We start from the raw sequence: 20,746 nt of genomic DNA on the forward strand, positions 1-20,746 counted from the left end.
AGGCCCTCTTTCTAGTTGACTCTAGTCTGTATCAAGTTGACAGTTAAACTAGCATGTCATGTCTTCGTCATGATCTCATTTTAAAAATTAAGAACATCAGTTTCCAAAGGTTATGAATTTCCTTCCAGCACTATGCATCTTAACTTTCTAAAAGTCCGCACATGAAAGTATCAATATGCCAGGAAGTACTCATTTGTATGACTACGTGAGGACGAGCAAACAAAGCTGCTGTCAGTTAAAAACAGAAGCACAGAAACAGTTCGTTAACTGGAAGATCAATGCCAGAGAAACAACTCTAAAATCGTCGACAAATTCCACCATAACTCTAAATTGTACCACAAGGTTATTTCCCATCAACTTCACTCCTGCAGCAGCATAAAAGATGGAAGCTGTTGTGTGACAGTCTCCAGCACAATGTCTCCATGACCAGCTTCAACTTTATTCAACATGGCTGTCAACATGCCAGAAGCCTCTAATGGCGACTTATGACAAGATGATAATAAAAATAAAGAGCCCAGAATGATCAGTATACAAAACATTTCAGAAAATTTTTCTAGCACTTTTAGAGGAAGTTGTGACTTTTTTATTTCAAATCCCCTGTCAATCAACCATATAATCTCATGCCTTTTGTTAATTATTTATTAATATGACAGTTGCTGTATTTAGCTGAAAGGGAAGAAAGTAGAATGATAATATATTGTATTGCATTTTAATATGCTAGTCAAATTTATTTCTAAAGTGAGTTACATGAAAGCATCTCTTTGCTCAGGTTTTCTGAGGAAACAATAACATCACATTGAACTCCAAAATGCATTGCTCCACAACCCAATTATTCATATCCCAATAGAAAAGGCTACCACAATTAATCTTAAAATTTTTGTGGTTGAGAGAAGTAAGCCTATAACAACTTTTCATAACAGACATTTTTTACATTAGGACATTTCTGTCAGTTTGTGATTATTCTGTGGCAAAAGTAATGAAAAACTAGTGCCACAATAAAAAAAAATCATCTTACTTTAAAAAAGAAAAGTAGGGAAATAAAATATCTATATTTCAAGTCAAAGTGGCATTCTTTCATGCCATTATAAAATTTTCCAGTAAAACTTTCTGTGATATTCTAACAGAAGCATCTCTTTCTGCATAGACATAAAATAGTTTGAAAAATAAAGATATTTTTGTTCTTTTAAAGAGGAAGTACTTTTAGCAAGGAATGAAAGAATGTCATTTGAGCACATTGAGAAAAGTGTGGTCATCAATGAAACCTTGTGATTAAATGATTTTTAGTGTTTAATATAAATTATGTAATATTTTCTAGTTTACAAAATTCTTTCATGTAAACTCCATGGTTAGCCCATCAAAAAATATGACTTTTGTTGTTTCTGTCTTTGACTGAATTAACTTACTAACATGATCCTGAACAAAGGCAGCTACCGTTTAATACCAGAAAGACGTAGTAGATCCTTCAGACATGTTTTTGAGCAACATTGGTTTTTTGCATAATAAACTATATTATTACTAAAAAGTGATTTCAAAACAATAATAAGTACTTGTCCTACCTAGGTTTGCTTACCATTCTTACCATGCATGACATATGAAAACAAACAAACAGTTCTCTACTTACAAATGTTTGAAATTATGTTCCCAGAAGAAGGAAAAAAAAAACCCTTCTTTCTTTGCTTTTAGTTAATTCTTTCTTCCCAGAGAACTGTGCTGCCTTATATGTCACTACTAATCACAAGTGGCCACTGAAAGCTTGGTACGTGACTATTCTGAACTGGGAAGTATGTATACTTATAATGTGCAAAGAACTTTTAAAACTTTGAAAAGAATATACATTATCAGTCACTGTCCACATTATTACCACTAGAAAGTTCTGAAAAAGGACACATAGCTACATAAGCCCTACTCACCGCCAAGACATTGATTTGATTAGATAGAAATAAGGAAGACTTCACTATCTTAGAAAAAATGGAGAGCTAGCCAGTAGTGGCCCATGCCTTAATCCCAGCATCTGAGAGGCAGAGACAGGTGGATCTCTGAATTTGGGGCCAACCTGGTCTACAGAGCAAGTTTCAGGACAGCCAGAGCTACCCAGAGAAACCCTGTCTTGCAAGAAAAGAGAGGAGGCGGGAAGAGTGGGGAGGGACGGAGGAAGGGAGGGAGGGAGGACTAGAGAGAGAAAGTGAGAGGAGGAGAGAGGGAGAGAGGGGGAAGGAAGAAGGAGGTAGGGAGGAACAAAGAAGAGGGATGGGCTGGATAAGTCCTCTGATGAGACTGACAATACAAACTTCTGTTAACGTTTACTGAGTACTCACTGGGTAGTATTGAGTAAGATGTTCTATCCCATTTAATAATTATAAAATGCCTGGAGAAGGTCCCTGCCCAAGTCTGGGTGGGGCTGCTCTGAAGCTGTGTGCTTTTCTTTTCCTGATTTCTTTCTTTTTTTCTTTTTGGAAAAAAAATGCCAGCCATCATGCTACGCAGAAGAACATTGGACTAAAGGGCTTAGAAGCAGACCAAAGCATCAAATACCTTCAGGAGCAAGTTGTTCTTCTGATGGAGAAAGCGATTATGCAGGCAACTTTGAGAGAAGGCTGAAGCTTCAAACTGGAGAAAGAAACTGAAGGGCTAAAACAAGGGCTAATTGAGGCAGAAATTCAAAATTGAGTGAAACGAATACCATTCCCATCTCGCACTCTAACTCCAAAGTTCGTGAAAATACGATACAGCCCACAGCAGCAATGGCTACCTCTCCTGGTGCAGAAGAGGGGATTAAAAGGGGAGGAGAAAAAAATGAAAGAAGATGAGAGAGAAAACTGAAAAGAAGGAAGAGGGTACCATCTGTAATTCCAGTTCCGGGGATTCTGACACCCTCTTCTGGTCTCTTAGGCACGCATGTCATACATACACATTCATACACAGAAGGAAAAAATAAATATTTAAAAAAAGAATGGAGTAAAACGGAAATCAGTTGCAACAAGTGCTTTCAAAGCCAATAGATGTTTCCCTTCTGGATCTCCAATGAGTTGTGCCATTACTGCCAGAGAAGAAACTGATACAGGTTCTCGGTATGTAGGAAAAATAGATGTTGAAGAAACAGCCCAAGGACAGATGTCAGTGGAATACAGAGTCATGTTCCTCTATAACAGACAACAGCGCTCATTTGGTACAGGATGTGTCTCCCAGTGTCTTCCAGTGCCCCTCCAACTTGCCATTGGCTTTTGAGTATATGTTTTTCTTTTACATTTAAGATTCTCAAAAACTGTTTGTGGGGTCGCTTTTATGAAAAATTGGAACCAACTGCAACTACAGTGGGAGTTTATATTTCATTTTGTTCTAATAACTTTATTTGTAAAGGCCACCACCAAAGAAACTTCTTTTACTGTGAACTGCAAAGTTTCATGTCAACTCCAAGAATCTCATAAACCTAATTCAGCTAGTGGATCATCTTGTATGCTAACAGTACACTACTGAGGCTTTCAAGAGCTCTCAAAGCCAAGGATACTGTTAAAACTTAGACTCTTTTCCTCAAAAATACGGTAAGGCAAATGTAAAACTCTAGGTGGTCTCCTTAGGCTCTCAGTGTTTCAAGACTCCAGACTAAAGTTACATACAAAGTTAAGTTAGGATTACTTCTTATATCTCTTATTTACTCAACAACATTACCTGCCAGTTATTTTCTAGGAAACATTTTACAATGCAACAAAGATTTCATCATGCCATGAGTTTGGTTTCTTTCTTTCTTTCTTTTCTTTTCTTTTCTTTTTCTTTTTTCTTTTTTTTTTTCTTTTTGTAAGGAAATAGTGAGTAATAAAGGTTCAGGCTGGATGGGTTGTCAAGTATGAAACCAGATGTGGATGCCAGTCTTCTTGACCTAGCTTGAGGCCTGAGAGGTTCAACTACAAGGGTGGCAAGTGACTGCATGTTATAGGACTTGAAGATCATTTCCAAACAATGAACAGAATTGTGTAATTCCAAATGTAAGGAACTTCCCATTCGGAAGAAACGAAAAGGCACCATGCATGCATATTTGAATGGTAGGTTACCAGTGCAGTCCCACTTCCAGAGAAACCTACACATATTCTTAAACACTTCCTCAAGTCAGGGTAGAGCCACAGAGATTAAAAATTCCTCTTCCCAAAGTCAGGTCATCAGGATTGTGTTTAAAATCAACTACAATTTCTTTTTCTATGACCTCTTGATATGAAAATTGCAACAAATTTTTGTTTATCATTCTATGGGCCACTATATTTCATCCTTGTCTCTTCTAATAGCTGCTTATATGTTTATGATGCCCTTAAGAAATATCCATCAGAATTTTATACATATCATGGACCTTTTTACTCATTTTTTCAATATAGTAACAAACAATGAATATAAAATGAACCATGAACTAAAACACTTATAAGTCTTTGTTTTAAAACATTTATTTTAACAATAATTTAAAAAGAGCTTGTTATTGAACATAGAGTAAACATGTTTTCTACTGTATCTCAAATACTAAGAAAGCTATTTCCTTTTTTTTTTCAAATAAGGAAGTATATAAAAATATTTTCAGCAGGTCCAGTATAATAACAACTGATGTGGTGGTTTGAATGAGGAAGGCCCTCTTAGGCTAGCGCATCAATGTCCTTGGCCCCCAGCCAGTAGAACTGTTTTGGGATGACAAGAAGGCGTGGCCTTGTTGGAGGAGGTGTGTAACTGGGGCTGGGCTTTTCCGTATCAATTGACCCCAGTCAGTCCCAGTGTATCTCTTTCTGCCTACTGTTTGAAGGCCAAGATGTAGGCTCCTAGTTGTCCCTGTGTTTATGTCTTTGTCCTCCATCATGGATTCCGAAGCTCTCGATCCAGTTAAATGCTTTCTTTTATGAGTTGTCTTGATTACGCTGTTTTGTCACTGCAATAGCAATGTAACTAAGGCACCTTAAGAGGGAGTTTTCCTGAACGTTTATAAATATGTTTTCCGCTCTTCTTAGAACCTTTGTCTGGAGAACAGCACACAGAAACACAAATGCACAAACCCTTCTGCTCCCCAGTGTAGATATTTACTGATGTTTCCATCCACACAGATTATACTTTCTTCATTTAATGCGTTTTCAGAGTGAAACCAGTGTTGTCTAACAGTATTTGTATTCCACAGCTTCCTCACCGCCCATCCCTTCTGACTTTACTTAAATGCCATGCTGAGTCTCCTGATTCATTAGAGACTCCAGGCACACTTCCCTCCCCCTTACCTCTGTCAACCCAGCAAGCTGTTTCCCCTGACTTCGAAGTGTAAATATTTTTGCTTCATCATCAGTTTGGTAGCCTAAAGGGAGCTTTGGCGTACCTAAAAAGAAACCATATTTTGCAAAGCGAACAGTAGAATAGATACACTAATCAATGCCTCCTTTTAGAATATGTATTTCTGTTAAAAAAAAAAAAGTGGGAAATTTCTTCCATGAAAGAATAAAGGCAGAATGAGATGATGCCTTCAAAGAGTATTAATTATATCTTAAATTTCAAGTTGATTTTTAAAAAAATCACAATTAGCTGAATTATTTATATATTTGTAAGATTATTCAGATCAGGACCTAACAGGTCTGAAAATATTAGGATATTAGAAAGTTCCTGGCTAGTGATTGCGTCTGGAGCTGCCTGATGATGAATGCTGAGGTTGTAATTCTGCTGCTTCTCGTTAGCTCCTAGAGCATATCATCGCCTGGCCTTACTTAACAGGTGGTCAACTCTGAGGCGTCTTCCAATTTGAAATAGAATAAGGCTGTGCTCTGTTTGAAATGGAAATTGTTCAGGGTTTCAGAGACACCACCAGCAAGTAACATGGATCCCAATTCACTTTGCAAACGCCTGTAGCCAAATTCGAGTTGACGTCTACTTCAACAGGAAAATGGAAACTATACTCAGATGCTAGGTAATCGTTTATCTCTTAAGGGGATGCAGCCAATGAAGATTTTAATAAGGAACAAAACATCCAAAATGGATGTAAATAAAACATGTGCTTAAAGGGTCCCACAGAACTGGCCGAATCTTGCTTCACAAGTGAAGAATAGGCCCAGAGGTGGTCCAACGTGTTCAACAGCCGACAGTCCGTCTACTCAGGCATTGCCCACTACGGCCAGTCATGCTGACTGCACAGGCTTAAGAAGGTTTTCTCTGCTCCATTAAACAAAGAACATTAGAAATTACCTTTAAACTCCATAGTAGGCACTAGCCTCACATTAGATGCTCAAACTATGAAAGTAATTATTTACAATTTACTTAAGCATCACTTGAGATAAGAATAAACTTCTTTTAAGTTACACTATGGAGATTTCCATTCTTTTTTGCTTTTCTACAATGAAAAATATTCATATATTCATAGCAATTACCTTACTCTTCTCTCTCTTCCTTTCACAGGGTAAATGCAAATAATAGCATGTGTGTGTGTGTGTATGTGCATGTGCATATGTGTGTGTATGTGCTTTTGTGTGTGACCTCATGTACAGATGTATATGATCATATTAAAATTTATAATGTCTGTGATTCTTTAAAAAACAGGAAAACAATATATATTTTGCTTCACAATTGGATGTTTTCACTTAATAAGTTGTCTTGAGAATTATTTTAAGATATACCCACACCAGCATTAGCATTTAAACACTTCATAGTACAATCTTCCCTGGTTTTTCTAATTTTTCTTCCAGCAATAGACATCTGAAATACTTCCATATGATCAGGATTTGAAGTGGTAGAAAAATTATTTTTAATGAATGTATACTTAATGGTTTCTCTAACACAAATAATTATTCAGTGGGACTGTCAGGCCCAAATGCACACGTGTAGGATGTTCAAGAATCTGTGTCCTCACACTCTGGTGCTTAGCTTCACCTTTATTTTCATTTCATCCCCAGTGATTTAAACCTTTGCATTTTAATATTTTTATATGCTTGAGTTTCCATGAGGTTAAGCAGTATTTCACATATTTATTGATTATTCACATTTCTGTAAGTTTTCTATTACTTGTATTTTCCTCCCCAACGTACAAAGGGGAAATAGGCTCATGGAGCCATTTTTACAAAGATTGCTTTCATCTGCTTTCCAAGGCACTTTAAGGAAATGTTCTTGTAGCTAAGGACATGTCTTCTTTAACTTTGTTTTTTCTGGTTAGGAAGCAAGCTCCTGAGGTCAGCCTCTGAAAACCTTGGCTGTAGCACTTGGTTTGCAGATGGCTGGATTCACACATGTGTTCTTGTGGCGTCATTTTGAGGCCTCTCTTTTCAGTAGCCAGCATGCTTGCCAACAGACTTTTAGTTCACACTCTCTTCCTTGACAATGGCCATTTTATCTCTCTAGTCCAAATCATTAAAATGTTCACACTCTCAGACAATTCTAAAACTATAATGAAGTCTCCTGAATGGTAGCAATCCGATCCCTTCCTTTATGTAAGTCACCAAAAGTGGGGTGTGGGGGGGGGGGGGAAGCTCTACTCAGTCTGGAAGGGATTCTTACTCTACATGCAGTCTAAGTGTGTTAACCTTCCCTCCTGGTTTCACCAGTAATGGTATACTTAGAAAAAAAAATTGAAGTTTAATCAATGTGATAGTGCTGGGTAAGTTCCAGAATTCCATGTCAGTTTGTATATAAAGATATACTAACTCCAAGCAAGGATTTAAAGCCTCTAAAGTAACTTTCTACAGGATTCGCACAATTAAAATATAACTAAGGAGCTAGGGATAACTTCCAGATTTTGCAGTAAAAGAATAAGAACTTCAGCGTGGACTATACTTCCTTGGGGGAATAAGACAAAGAACTGACTTTTTATTAAGAGTTTCACACCAGGAAGCCAGTGTGGTGGCTCTGAGACCTGCTGGCAAGCATTTAGAGGGGTGTCTTAGGTTTCTGATCATCAGACATATTACCACTAACTGCCAAGTTCTGACTCTTGAGTCTCCTAAATGAGGGGTTTATGTTTCTAGAGTATGTTGAACCTCTTTGTCTCATTTTTGCCATTAAAACTGAAACACTGTTAAAAAATATTCAAGGATCTTAAAAAATATTTATTTTAAAAATATCTGTCTTTCTATGACTGATAAGCTTCCACAATTCTAAACTTCCGCTTTAAGACTTTTAAAATATCCTTTCATGACAACAGGCAGATTTTGAGTATTTTCATCACAAGCATGACATCTGGTATCTCTTTGCCTGCCAAGATCTATAAATGGCTTAAAGTATCACTTTGTAAAAAAAAAAAAAACCCACCTTATTAAAGAAGTCAGAAAGCCTAAAGCATAATTAATGCAGCAATGAGTCTGTGTGGTTCTAATACCAGTCGCCATATCATTACATGCTATAGAAAACTATTTAAAGTTGACTAAAGGTTAGAAAGAGACACTCACAATTAACACATTTATTCATTTTTAATCTATATCATCCTGTGTTCTAATACAGGCAGTGACTTCAGCAGCTCAGTTATCTGTTGCTGAGTAACAAATCATCCCAAGACCCAGACCCTTTGAACAGTGTTATTTGCACCACTTTGAAGCAACCAGACTCAGCTCCTGGTAATGTCACATTGATCATTTCATCCAATCCCCCACATTCTCTGCCTGACAATGTGGTGAAGAAAGCCAGGCTCTGTAGGCTTAAGACTATCGTGCAATTTAAATGCTAATTTTTTCCCTTCCCACATTTCTGGTTGCAATTCTTGTTCTGAGAGTCTCCTGTCTCAATGTTATATAACACAGCTCCCCAATTGTCCCTTTATGCCAATAAAGCAGCTCACAGCCAATCGCTGAGTGAGGGAGAGAAGAGGGCTGAACTTCCTGCCTGTGGAGGAGGAGTGAGAAGATGAAGTGGAGGATTCAGCCAAGCGCAGAGGTCTGGCAGACATCAGGAGAGACAGAGAGCTGAGCAGGGAAAGCCACGAAAGTGCATGTATCTCAGGGACATTAGCAAAGAGGAAGGCAGGCCAGCTCAGAGGGTTAAGAACAGAGTTAAAACTTATCTGCGTTGTGCCATAAAGTTTGTTAAATAAATAAAATAATAGAGTCTCATTTATTTGGGTTATATCTGGGTTAAGGAGGGAGAAACAAAAAGTATTTTATAAAACTAACTTTGACAAAGCTCTGTTAGGATGCTCTGACAACTGACTATCCCAGTCTCCTCTCCAAACAAATGGCCAACTCATTTACATAGCAGATTGGGAATCTTAACGAACAAAGGAGAAACAACCCAACCTTTTATGGCTTATCAAGAGGACTGGACCAGTGACGCTTTCAGCACAGTTCAAGAGGCTGAAGCAATCACATGGAAAGTGAAAACCCAATAGGGAAGATGTGATAGTCACTTTTCTCAGTGTGTGACAAAATGGCTCGAGTCAACAGAAGGAAGGCACAGTTTATTCCTGTGCATGGTTCAAGAGGATAAAGTCCATCACAGCAGGGAAAGCACACTGGCAAGAGGAGAAGACCGGCTGGCCATGTCGCATGCATGGTTAGAAAGCACACAGTGAACCACAGGAGCGGGGGCCGAGCTATACAACCTCCAAGCCCTCCCTTAGAAGCCCTCTTTCTCTAGCAAGGCTCCATAACTATCCCAAATGGCACCAGTGTTGAATTATATTGGCCTAAGCAGAGCGTTTCACATCCAAACCACAGTAGTAGACAACCATACAGGGGCTTCAAACCAGGCAGGGATAGGGCTCAGCTTTTGGAGACTAGCTACCACAGGTTGTCCTGTTAATTCCTGTAGTTCTCATTTAAAAAAAATATACTGACTAATTTCCTTAAACTCCCAAAGCCGTGTCTCTATCCAGATCATATCTGAGTCCAGGATCTCTCTATATAGATCAAGTCCAAGTAAGCTGGTATTTTTCAAACTATGGATGAGTTGTTTCCCATAGAATCTGATTTATAAACGAATGACTATCTTTTTATTTTAATTAATTTTATTTGTGTGTGTATGAGAAAGAGAGGGAGAGGGAGGGAGGGAGGGAGGGGGAGAGAGAGAGAGAGAGAGAGAGAGAGAGAGAGAGAGAGAGAGAGAGTACAGTGTCCAGAGGCCAAAACAGGGCTTGGTTACTGGGAAATGAAGTTACAGGTGTTCACAAGCTGCTTAGTGTATGTGCGGAAAACTAAATTTGGCCCCTCTGTAAGGGCAGCAAACATCCTGAACTGTCTCTGCAACCCCAAACAACTGTCTTTTAAGAAAAAGAGTGTATTTGCCTATTGAATCCCACAGAGATTTTGGTGAAAGCCAGTTGGTCTGTATCAGTGGGCTTTCTTTTAGTGTCCTGTGACACTACCTTACCCTTTTTTATGCTGGTATAACACTATTTGATTATGGTATGTTTATTGATAATAATATTCTGCTCTTACATTGCTTCTTTTTACAAAATTATTTTCACTACTTAAGGTCTTTTATGTTACCACTTACATTTAGTATTAATTTTCAATTACTAGCATTATAAATTCAACTGTAACTTTTATTTGAATCATAACAAATATATAGGTTAAGTAAGGAGGTAATTAACAGATAACAACACTAAACCTTGTGATTCATGATCATGTATGTTTTTCTATTTATCCTCTCAAAATATTTTTATTCCTTTATTTTTTCAATATCTCAAAACTCAGCTTCATTGATTATTTTATGTTTTGCTTTAATTTCAACCATTATCTTTATTAATTAATTCTTTTTTCTTTATTCCTTTATCTTCTTCAGCACTTTTAAGGTATAAGACACAGTTGTCATGAGAAATTTAAAACCATGAATGTATGTAAAACATCACATTAGCTGCCCTATAGAATTTTAATGTTGTGCTTCATTTTTTAAAAAATTCAAATTACTTTTTGATTTCCCTGGTAATATCTGTCTTTGATACATGAATTCATTAGAATTTGGCCTTGTGGGCCAAATAATCAGGCATTTTTCTAACATTTTTGTTATTGATTTCTAGTTAGTCCTAGTGTAACCAGTTTTACTGTCTACAGTTTGTCCACTCATTGTTTAAACCTGCAAGTAATCTTCAATGTTCCAGCCTTTTACTTGATAAGAAGTTACAAACTGAACCCTGAGCCATCACTTCTTCTTATACACATTCTCTCTTGTAATTTCCTGACTTTGAGAGTGGATTGATCTTTTTTAAAAAATATTTTTTATTAATTTATTCATATTACATCTCAATTGTTATTCTATCCTTTGTATCCTCCCATTCCTCCCTCCCTCCCATTTTCCCCTTACTCCCCTCCCCTATGACTGTGACTGAGGGGGCCCTGCTCCCCCTGTATATGCTCATAGGGTATCAAGTCTCTTCTTGGTAGCCTGATGTCCTTCCTCTGAGTGCCAAGAACCAGCTTCCAACAGTAGAATAAAGTAGACTTGAGATTAGGCTATGGACTTCATCTTCTTGTCAATGGCTAATCCATTGACAGCTCTGTGGACAGGCCTGTGTGTGTGGCCATGTGTTAAAGCCCCAGTGGGCTGGCTTGGCTCATGATAATCTGGGAAACACAGCTTCAGATAAGGGGAACCTTGGCTGGGACTCTCAGTGTTGTATCATAAGACTCTGAACCAGACCATTTACCTCTGTTCTTTCTGTCTTTCTCTCCATCTCGGTCATTGTTCTAATGCTGTGAAGAGACGCCATTACCAAGGCAAAAATATTTAACTGGGGCCTTGCTTCAGTTTGAGGTTGAGTCCATTGTCATCATGGTGGGAGCATGGGGGCACTCATAGTGCTGGAACAGAGAGACTGGGTCTGCCATTGGCTTTTGAAACCTCAAAGCCTACTCCCAGGGACACACTTCCTCCAATCATGCCACACCTCCTAATCCTTCTAATCCCTCTCAAGTAGTGCCACTCCCTGATGACTAAGCATTCAAATATATGCGCCTATGGGGTGTTTCCTATTCAAACCACCACCCTCTTTTTTTTCTATCATTTGCTGTTACAGACACAATCCAATTCCCAGTTATAACTGTGATTTGACCCCATTTTCCCTTAATAGGTTTTTATTTTATGTGTTCCTAACTATTAGGTGTATATGCATTTAAAACATGGTTATCTTCCTAAAGAACTGACAGTTCTTTGATATAAAATTTCTTTTTCTATGCTCAGCTGTATTCCTTGCTGTGAAGTCTTCCTTTTCATGTACAGATTCTAAGCTCTCCTTTGGATAGTATTTGGTGTATTTTAACAGTATTGACGCTCCCCTGCCCCATTCTCTGAATTTGAAACTGTGCTTTTATATTTCACATGTATTTTCTGTAGGAAACATACTTGAAATGCTATAATTTATTTAGTCTAACAATATTAGGCTCCAGATGAAGCACCTACCCATCTGCAGTAAAGTGTTTACAGAAGGGATAGAGTTTAAATGTGCAACATTTAAAAAAATGTTCCATTGTTCCGTCTTTTCTTTTGTTCCGTATTTCTTGCCTTTTGTTAATTGCAAGTACTTTCACTAATTGTTTTATCTCTACAGTTAGCTTATTTGTCCCCTTTCTTCTTTTATTTTCAAAAATTGCTTTATAGTTTATGATGCCTACCTGTGACAGGGTTGATTCAGATGAAATTATATCATTTTTGATCTATAGAGTAGTTGTCACAATAACACCCAAGACATTATGAACAGGAAAACACATTTTCAACTCAAACGTTCAGTACTCAAAATATCAAAAGAAACAAAAGATTGTCACATGAAAGAATAGACTAAGCCAAGCTAAATTTTCATTCAAATAATTACACTTAAACTGAAAACAATGTTGGTCTTTGAGAAAATAGTATGATAATTGGATCAGTCGTTTGAACTATGACCAAATATTTCAGGAGCTGGGGAGGATGTGTTTATTGGTGGAGAACATAAGTTGTGTCTGGAACCTCTGCATCCACTTAAGAAGACAGGGCACTGGGAAGAGACCTACGTCCCTGGAGCTTGGTGATCAACCAGTCTAACCAATGAGTGAGCTCAGGTTCAGCAAGAGAATCGAAATCAAAGAATGAGATGGAGGGAAATAGAGGAAGACATCTGGTGTCAGCCACTGGTCTCCACACACATGGAAACATACACCTACACACACACACACACACACACACACACACACACACACAGACAGACACACACATACATAGACACACATACACAAGCACAGACACATACATACACAAACACACACACACCTACACACACATACAAGAATGCACACACAGACACACATGAGAACACATAGACACACATAGACAAACAGACACACACAAGAACACACAGACACTTACACACATACTCACATACACCCACATACAGGAATACAAACACATATACACATACATACACAAACACAGACATCTACACACATACTCACATATACCCACATACAGGAATACACACACACACATACCCAGACACATACAAACACACATAGAGAGAGACACACACATAAAAGAATACACACACACACACACACACACACACACACACACACACACAAGAACACACACTAAGTAAAATACAAAACACGAAATAAAAACAGAAGTGCTGGGTCAAGAACTGGGAAACAATCAGTGCCTGTGTGAGGAGTGAGGTGGCACACCAGCATCGCTGCTGTGTGAGTTCTGTTACCTTCAGTCTATGTGATGCTTTCATAATAAGTTGGGAATTGGTTTTTTTTTTCTTTTTGGTGAGAGGAGTGGGTATTGGTTTTATTTCAAACATCACTTGGGCTTTCTGAATGGTATGACATATCAATGAGTGCATTTTTTTACTTCAAGGTAAATATGAAATGACCATGACAGCTGAAATGTTACAGTTTTCTATGAAGGCATGGCTAGTTTTCCTACCATAGCATCCACAAGAAACAGTTCTTTGCGAGGCTAAGGTCATAGTAATGCTGGTCTGTCTATCCATGATCACTGAGGTTGAAAAATACAACGTACTTCTGTCTGGTTTTCTAGAGTTTTATCAATCTAAATATAGAAATTTCAATTCATTCTCTAAGCTGGAAGTGTTAATATATGAATGAAATAAAATTAAGTGTGTGTGTGTGTGTGTGTGTGTGTGTGTGTGAGAGAGAGAGAGAGAGAGAGAGAGAGAGAGAGAGAGAGAGAGAGAGAGAGAGCACCAATACTCCAAATAGAAAAACATTCAAATATGAGAAAAAAGGCCTCTGACCATCTTCTCTACAGCACAATGCAAATGATATAGGGACTACAGTAGATTTATAAAAGGAAAAATTATCTTGTGTTTTTAAAAACAACTCTCTCTCTCTCTCCTTGATGGCAGATATATGCATAACCTAAGACCTCTTTCTCTTCTTTCGCGTTCAACTTGTGTCATTCCAGCTAAAATTGATTACCTATGAGGAGCAGATACTTGGGTTTTATTTTTTCAATGACTTTTGCCATTCAGTAACTGTTTACCCATTTCTATTTAATGGAATTATAGATGTTTTCCAAGGAATCTAGTTATCAGCTTAACTTTGAATGTTTCTCACGTGTGTAGCCTTCTTAAATTTACCAGTCCCTTAGAGAAGCCAGAATATTGAAGATTTGTATGACAGTAATCCCTTTTGTCATATATAAACCATTTCTCTCATTAAAAGGAAGCCACCAGAGCACAATGCTTCATTTTCTTCATGTGTGCAGTTTTGCATCTTATTTTTAGAAAGTGACGTATGACAGTATTTCATCCAGCCAGACTATTTTGAAGTGTTTATTAAAGTCTAGTCCTAAAAGCCACTCAGATGGGAAAAAGTCTTTTCTTTTAAATGGAAGAAATAAAAGGAATGACTGAATATGGAAATAATACCCTTCAGCACTTTCATTATGACCAAGTCAGTCAACTCATGGAACTGTCTTCAGTGCCTAATAATCAATATTTCCAGATATATAAACCCATAAATACTTACCTCCCAACACAAAAGATAGGCTGATTAAAATAATGAGCATGTGGGTGTAGATGGCAGACATCAGTATAAGTTAGGTGCTACATACTGAAGTGCAAAGGCTAGACCTAAGGAGCAATGACATCTCAGTGTGTCTCTCCAGCACCCTTATAAATGCAGAACACTGATGGTACTAAATCTAAAATCCTCCAGGGTATTATGTATACATCATAACTCAAGGAGGAATAAAAGCTGTGGGTTCATCCTGTTCAGACCTTCGTGAAGTTTCTTTGAAAGGATGTCTGAGTGTCACCGTGGAAGGAACCCTTACTCCTGCACTCAGCTGCCAGCCTGCTAAAAATCATTGATTTGTGCAGCTGCCTAAGTATTGCAGGTGTGTCTTTACATGCTTTGGGAAACAAAAGCCCAGCTTTTCATTTGTTGACTTTCCAACTTCTCAGGTAAATGAGATATAAAGTTGACATGTACAAATTATGTGCCGTCCCAATTATCACCCATGACGAAGCAGAATGTCATAATTAGGTTTTCTGTTATTGTCGAAGCTGTTGAACATTTCATGACTTGGGTGGTATGAATATGGTACCTTTTATACTGGAATGATACATTTTTTTTTGGAATTGCCTCTTGCAGATTGCCTTCACAAACAGAATGTTCACCCAAGCCTGTATCCAAGTTAATCATCGCTTTGAGATCATGTAAAACTGTATACTGTGTACTCAGTTTGTTTAAATATAACTACCTTCAAGAAACATCATGTAATAAATCTTACTATACTTTGGACCCTCCATGTAATTAACTTTTACAAGCTATGTTGAACACAGTTTTGATCTTAAACTATGTTTCTTATTTCTCTTAATAACCAATCCATGTCCCTGACTCAGAACAATGTGTGTGTGTGTGTGTGTGTGTGTGTGTGTGTGTGTGTGTGCATGTGTATGTGTGTGCATGTGTGCATGCGTGCATGTGTATGTGTGTGCATGTGTGTGTGCATGTGCACGCACACACATGTGTGGGTAAGGTATGATAATTTTATCTAAGACCACTGTTACAAATGACCGTCAGAAAATGCTGAAATAAACATGTGGATATAGTTTGATAACAACAAAAAGGAAGGAAGGGAGGAAGGAAGGAAAGAAAGAAGGAAAAAAGGAAAGGGAAAGGAAAAAGAAAAGGAAAGGAGAGTTCAGGGCAGGAAAAGATAAGACGAGAAGAGAAGAGAAGAGAAGAGAAGAGAAGAGAAGAGAAGAGAAGAGAAGAGAAGAAAATACCTACTGAGTTGCTTGAACCCAAATTTCCATTTATGGAGTAAATTTTTTTTAATCTTGCATAAGCAGATCTATCTTACTTAGGTGCCACTTCCTGTTATACAACTGCAGGAGCTAATGATAAAATCCCTTCTCCCTGAGAAACAAGGATTGTATGAGACAAATTTTCTACAGAAAGTCAAAAGTACAGACATCTTCCATGTGATCAGTCAGTCATCAGAAAACTGGTTAGTGAGCGCTCTTGGGGCTCAGCAAATTCCTCTAAGTGCCCAATCGCTCTTGCTCACAACTTTATCATCTTTTAGAAGGAATTGAAAGCCTTTCTCCCAGACTGATTTTTCTCTATGCATTAAAGAATGACAAACTGCACCTCTAAGTAGAGGTTCACTTCAGAGGCATTCCCTGTAACATCATCAGTCCTAGCTCAGATCTCTGTGACTTAACTGTTTTGAACTGTCTCCGGAGTGTGCATTACCACCCAGAATGGAGACATACAGGCAGCTTTGGCAAATCAATATTGCAATAATGAGATTAGCATACTCTTTTGGGCTTCCAGTTGCATGGAGTCAATCATCAATCACCTCTTCATTCATTTTGCTGTGCTCATTTACTTAGCAAATAAAATTTAAATCACAGGGAAAAAATGGCATACTCCTAAAAACGAAACACCTGCCTTGAAGGACTCATATGAAAGACGGTATTTCTAATGCACTGTGGTAAGATGTAATAAAGGTCTGAATAGATTCCTATAATTCACCTTTCTCTAGAAAGGGTGAGCCTGTCAAACTAAAGCTAAATCAGGTGATGCTGTTTGATGTAGGACCAATCTTGCAACCTCCCGGCCTCTAGATGTTCCCTTTGATGACAGACATCTAGAAGGGGCCACTTTTTAAAAACTTAATGCCCTTAAAGATCCTATTCTGTACAGCTTCACTTCTCAAAAAAAAAAAGACATTATTTCATAAGGTGTTATTATGAAAGATTGTTTCCTGGAGCCTAGAGATGGCTCAGCAGTTAAGAGAACTGGGGGGTGGGTTCTCAGCACCCACACAACAATTCTCAGTTATCTGTAACCCCAGTCTCAGAGCATCAGACATACCAGGCACCTAAGTGGTGCACACAAATAAATGCATACAAAATACCCATACACATAACATGAAATGATACTTCCCTCGTGATAACATTCTCTATTAGAAATGTGTCTGCCTGGAGCCTGTTTTCCTTCTAGAAGCAACGTTCTCACTCTCATATAGAGAGCATCCCTCTACTCAGTTCACGTATTGCCTTCAGGGCAGAGTGTGCGATACTGACTTGCCAATCAACATACTTCTCTTTACCCACACAACCACCCACTTACACACATACACTTACCTTACACAGAAACACACAGTCACTGGCTTACAGCAATGCACGCACACACACATCTTCTCACACACAGTCATGCACATTCTAACATAGCACACACATACTCATATAGACATGTTCCCCCGCCTCATTCTTTCTGTACACCTTAAGGAAAACTTTTTGTGATCTTTGTCTCACATTCTCCCCCCCCTGTCTCTCCCGCTCTTGCTCCTCACCTCCGACTCCTTATTTCATTTTGAGCCAAGGCCTCAATCTGTAGCCCCGTGGTAGATCTGAACTTGCAAATTTACTAGTTAGCCCAGGCTAACCCCATACTCACAATTCTCCTGCTTCAGATAGAGGCATTGTAGAATTACAGGTAAGCAATCTCATACTGGCCAATTTCACTTTTCAAAGCTGACTTAGTCTGGTATGTATCACATGAAAGAGTTTCAGACACCAGATCATTACTATGTGTCTACAAACTTTTTCAAGTAAACAACTAGAGAGCTAGCCCAGTCTTCTATTACTAATTCAAGTATCAGTGCCTTGCAAACAGTAACAAAAACAGAACAGAGTAAACACAGGAGTACTTTTAACAAGGTAAATGTTATATATTATGTTATTTTCATAGGAGAGGATGAATGACTTTTATAACTGATGTATCACTACATATTCTTTTTCTTTGTTTTTTGAGATATAATTTCTCTGTAACAGAGTCCTGGATATCCTGGACTTGCTTTTTTAGACCAATGTGGCTGGGAACTCACAGAGATCACAATGCCTCTGCCTATTGAGTGCTGGAATTAAAGGCATCCACTTCATCCAGCTCACTACAGTCTTAACTTTCCTTTGAAATTAGACATTAAGCCCATTCTTGGAAAACATTTACTTCCATCAATAGGCTTGAGTTTGCAGCTATTGAAGGTATTGGTGGTGTCCTACCCTCTAATACCCAAAAGCCCTTGACAAAGGTGAGGGTCTCTTGAGAAACAGCTTTGTCAATAAGATGCAAATGTTCCACAAGAATATCAACAACTTTGATAGCTGTAAGTTTCCCATGAGACATTTCACAGTTTTATTTGTACCCTAAGATGACCATCTCTAAAGTGCATTTCTGTACATGACACTGAAAATGTAGTGCTACATTATTTTAAGTAACAAAAGGCTGAAGTATCCTGTAGTGTGTGCTGTGCAGCCTACATATTTGAGAAGCAAACAGAATCACCATCCCTCCAACAGCTTGGCCATCTGTCATTGCTTCAAGGAGCTTCAGGGAATATTCAGTGTAATGGAATGTAAACAACATTATCAACTGCTGTGAAGACTCTGTGAAGCAATCAGAAAACACAACACATAACTTTATGATTATAAAAGAAGAATTTAGAGAAATAAAGGATATAATTGTTAATATGTAAGCATATTGATGTATTTTAGTATTTATGTTCAACTAGTAAATTTAACCACCAAAGTTACATGTATCATGTCATTTTGTCACGTGTACATATTTTGTATATTTAAATTATATTACATACCTTTATCTTCAAATATTTATCATTTCTCAATAAAAAAAAACTCTTAAAACTCTTCTTTTTAAGCCCCAACAATGTACGGTTTACTATTTCATCATAGTTATTTTGCAGTGCAAAAATGCACCAGAATTACTTGGACCTTTGTACCTACCACTAAGCTTCCTCATTCTCATCCTCCTCAGACTCTCAGAACAACTGCGTTTTGTCAGATCCTAAGATATCTTTTTTTTTTTTTAAACGTTCTGGGTGCACATGCAATCATATGATATTTGCCTTTCTTCTCCTGACTCACTTAACAATTTATATGTCTCCAGTCCCAACTGCACTATCACAATGGCAAGATTTAGCTCTTTTAGGACTGACTAATACTCCACCTGCTTATCTATGCAACATTTTTAAATCCACTCATCAGCTGGCAAATGCTCCGGTTGGTAGTTTGTGTTGGCAACTGTCTCCTGGTAAGTGAAGACTTTCATGGGACATGCCTTTTGGGCTAGTGCTTAATTACAAGTGAGTATATACCATGTAAGTCTTTCTGCTTCTGAGTTGACTCATTCAGTATGATTATTGGTAGTTCCATCCATTTGTCCACAAATTTCTAGATTTCCTTGTTTTTAATAGCTGAGTAGTATTCCATAGTATAAATGTACCACAGTTTCTTTATCCATTTTCAACTGAGGGACATTTAGGAGATTGGGATAGATGTGAGGACATCCTACTGAGACATTAGATAAGAGAAATATAGGAGATAGAAAAATAGAAGGACCCAGAGGGTCCTAGAAACCTATAAGAACATCATGACAGATGGATCAGGGCTCAGGGGCGTCTGCTCAAATTATTGCACTAACCAATGACAATACAAGTAGTAAACATCAAACCCCTACTCTGATCTACCCAATGGACAGGACATTCTCCACAGTTATATGGAGAGTGGGGACAGAATCTGACATGAACTCTGGTGCCCCATATTTGACCACCTCCCCTTGGTGGGGAACCCTGGTGACACTCACAGAAAGAATAGGCAGACTGCCAAGATGAGGCTTGACAGCCAGAGAGCATAAAGTGGGGGAGGAGGTCCCCCTCAGTCATAGACCTAGGGGAGGGCAATAGGGTAAAAGTGGGAAGGAGAGAGGTACGGAAGGATACAAGTGATGGGATAACGATTGAGTTGTAATATGAATAAATTAATTAAATAATAAAAACAACAACAAAAATAAACTCTCCTCCATCCCCAAAGTTCTGCCTGCACTCAACATTATCTATTGAGTCTATTCTCTATTTTAATTGCTTTTTGTTGCTGTTGCTACTGAATTGTTAAGAGTTACTTTCAGATGGAACTGGGCACCAGTGCCCTTTGAATGTATACTTTGTAAATCTTTTCTTACATTCTATTGGTTGCTCTTTCACTCTGCTCCTTTCTTTCCTGTCATTCACTTGTCCATTTGAACATAAGTATTTAAAATGAGTTTGCCTGGGTCTTATGGCTGCCGGGTATATATTATATTCCAGGTGTTATTCTAAGCATTTTTCCTAAGCGAGCTTAATACTCAGAGGAACTCTCTAAAATATATTATCTTTGTTTTCTTAATAAGAAAATTAAGGAAAAGGGAGGCTGCATAATTTACCTAAAATTAACAATTACCATGCCTAAAATTTAAAAAAAGCAATAATCTGGCAGAGGGGGGGGGCTAGCTAAATGGATCAAAATAATCTTTTCAAAAACTCT

At 38.0% G+C, this 20,746-nt stretch overlaps 1 protein-coding gene across 3 annotated transcripts in view; it reads right to left on the reverse strand.

The window, feature by feature from the left end:
• Nucleotides 1-20,746, reverse strand: part of THEMIS (thymocyte selection associated) — a 176,223-nt gene that overhangs the window by 50,865 nt on the left and 104,612 nt on the right. The window contains exon 5 of one of the 3 annotated variants that reach the window (XM_084777737.1): nucleotides 18,653-18,817. The exons of the other annotated variants lie outside the window; for them this stretch is intronic. Coding sequence (XP_084633863.1) covers nucleotides 18,800-18,817 — 18 coding nt within the window. The 3' untranslated portion in view covers nucleotides 18,653-18,799. Of the gene's footprint in view, nucleotides 1-18,652; nucleotides 18,818-20,746 lie in introns of those variants that run through there. 3 annotated transcript variants of the gene reach the window in all.

Source organism: Acomys minous, assembly GCF_964271855.1.
Source record: "Acomys minous genome assembly, chromosome: 3".
NCBI classification, from domain to species: Eukaryota; Metazoa; Chordata; class Mammalia; order Rodentia; family Muridae; genus Acomys; species Acomys minous.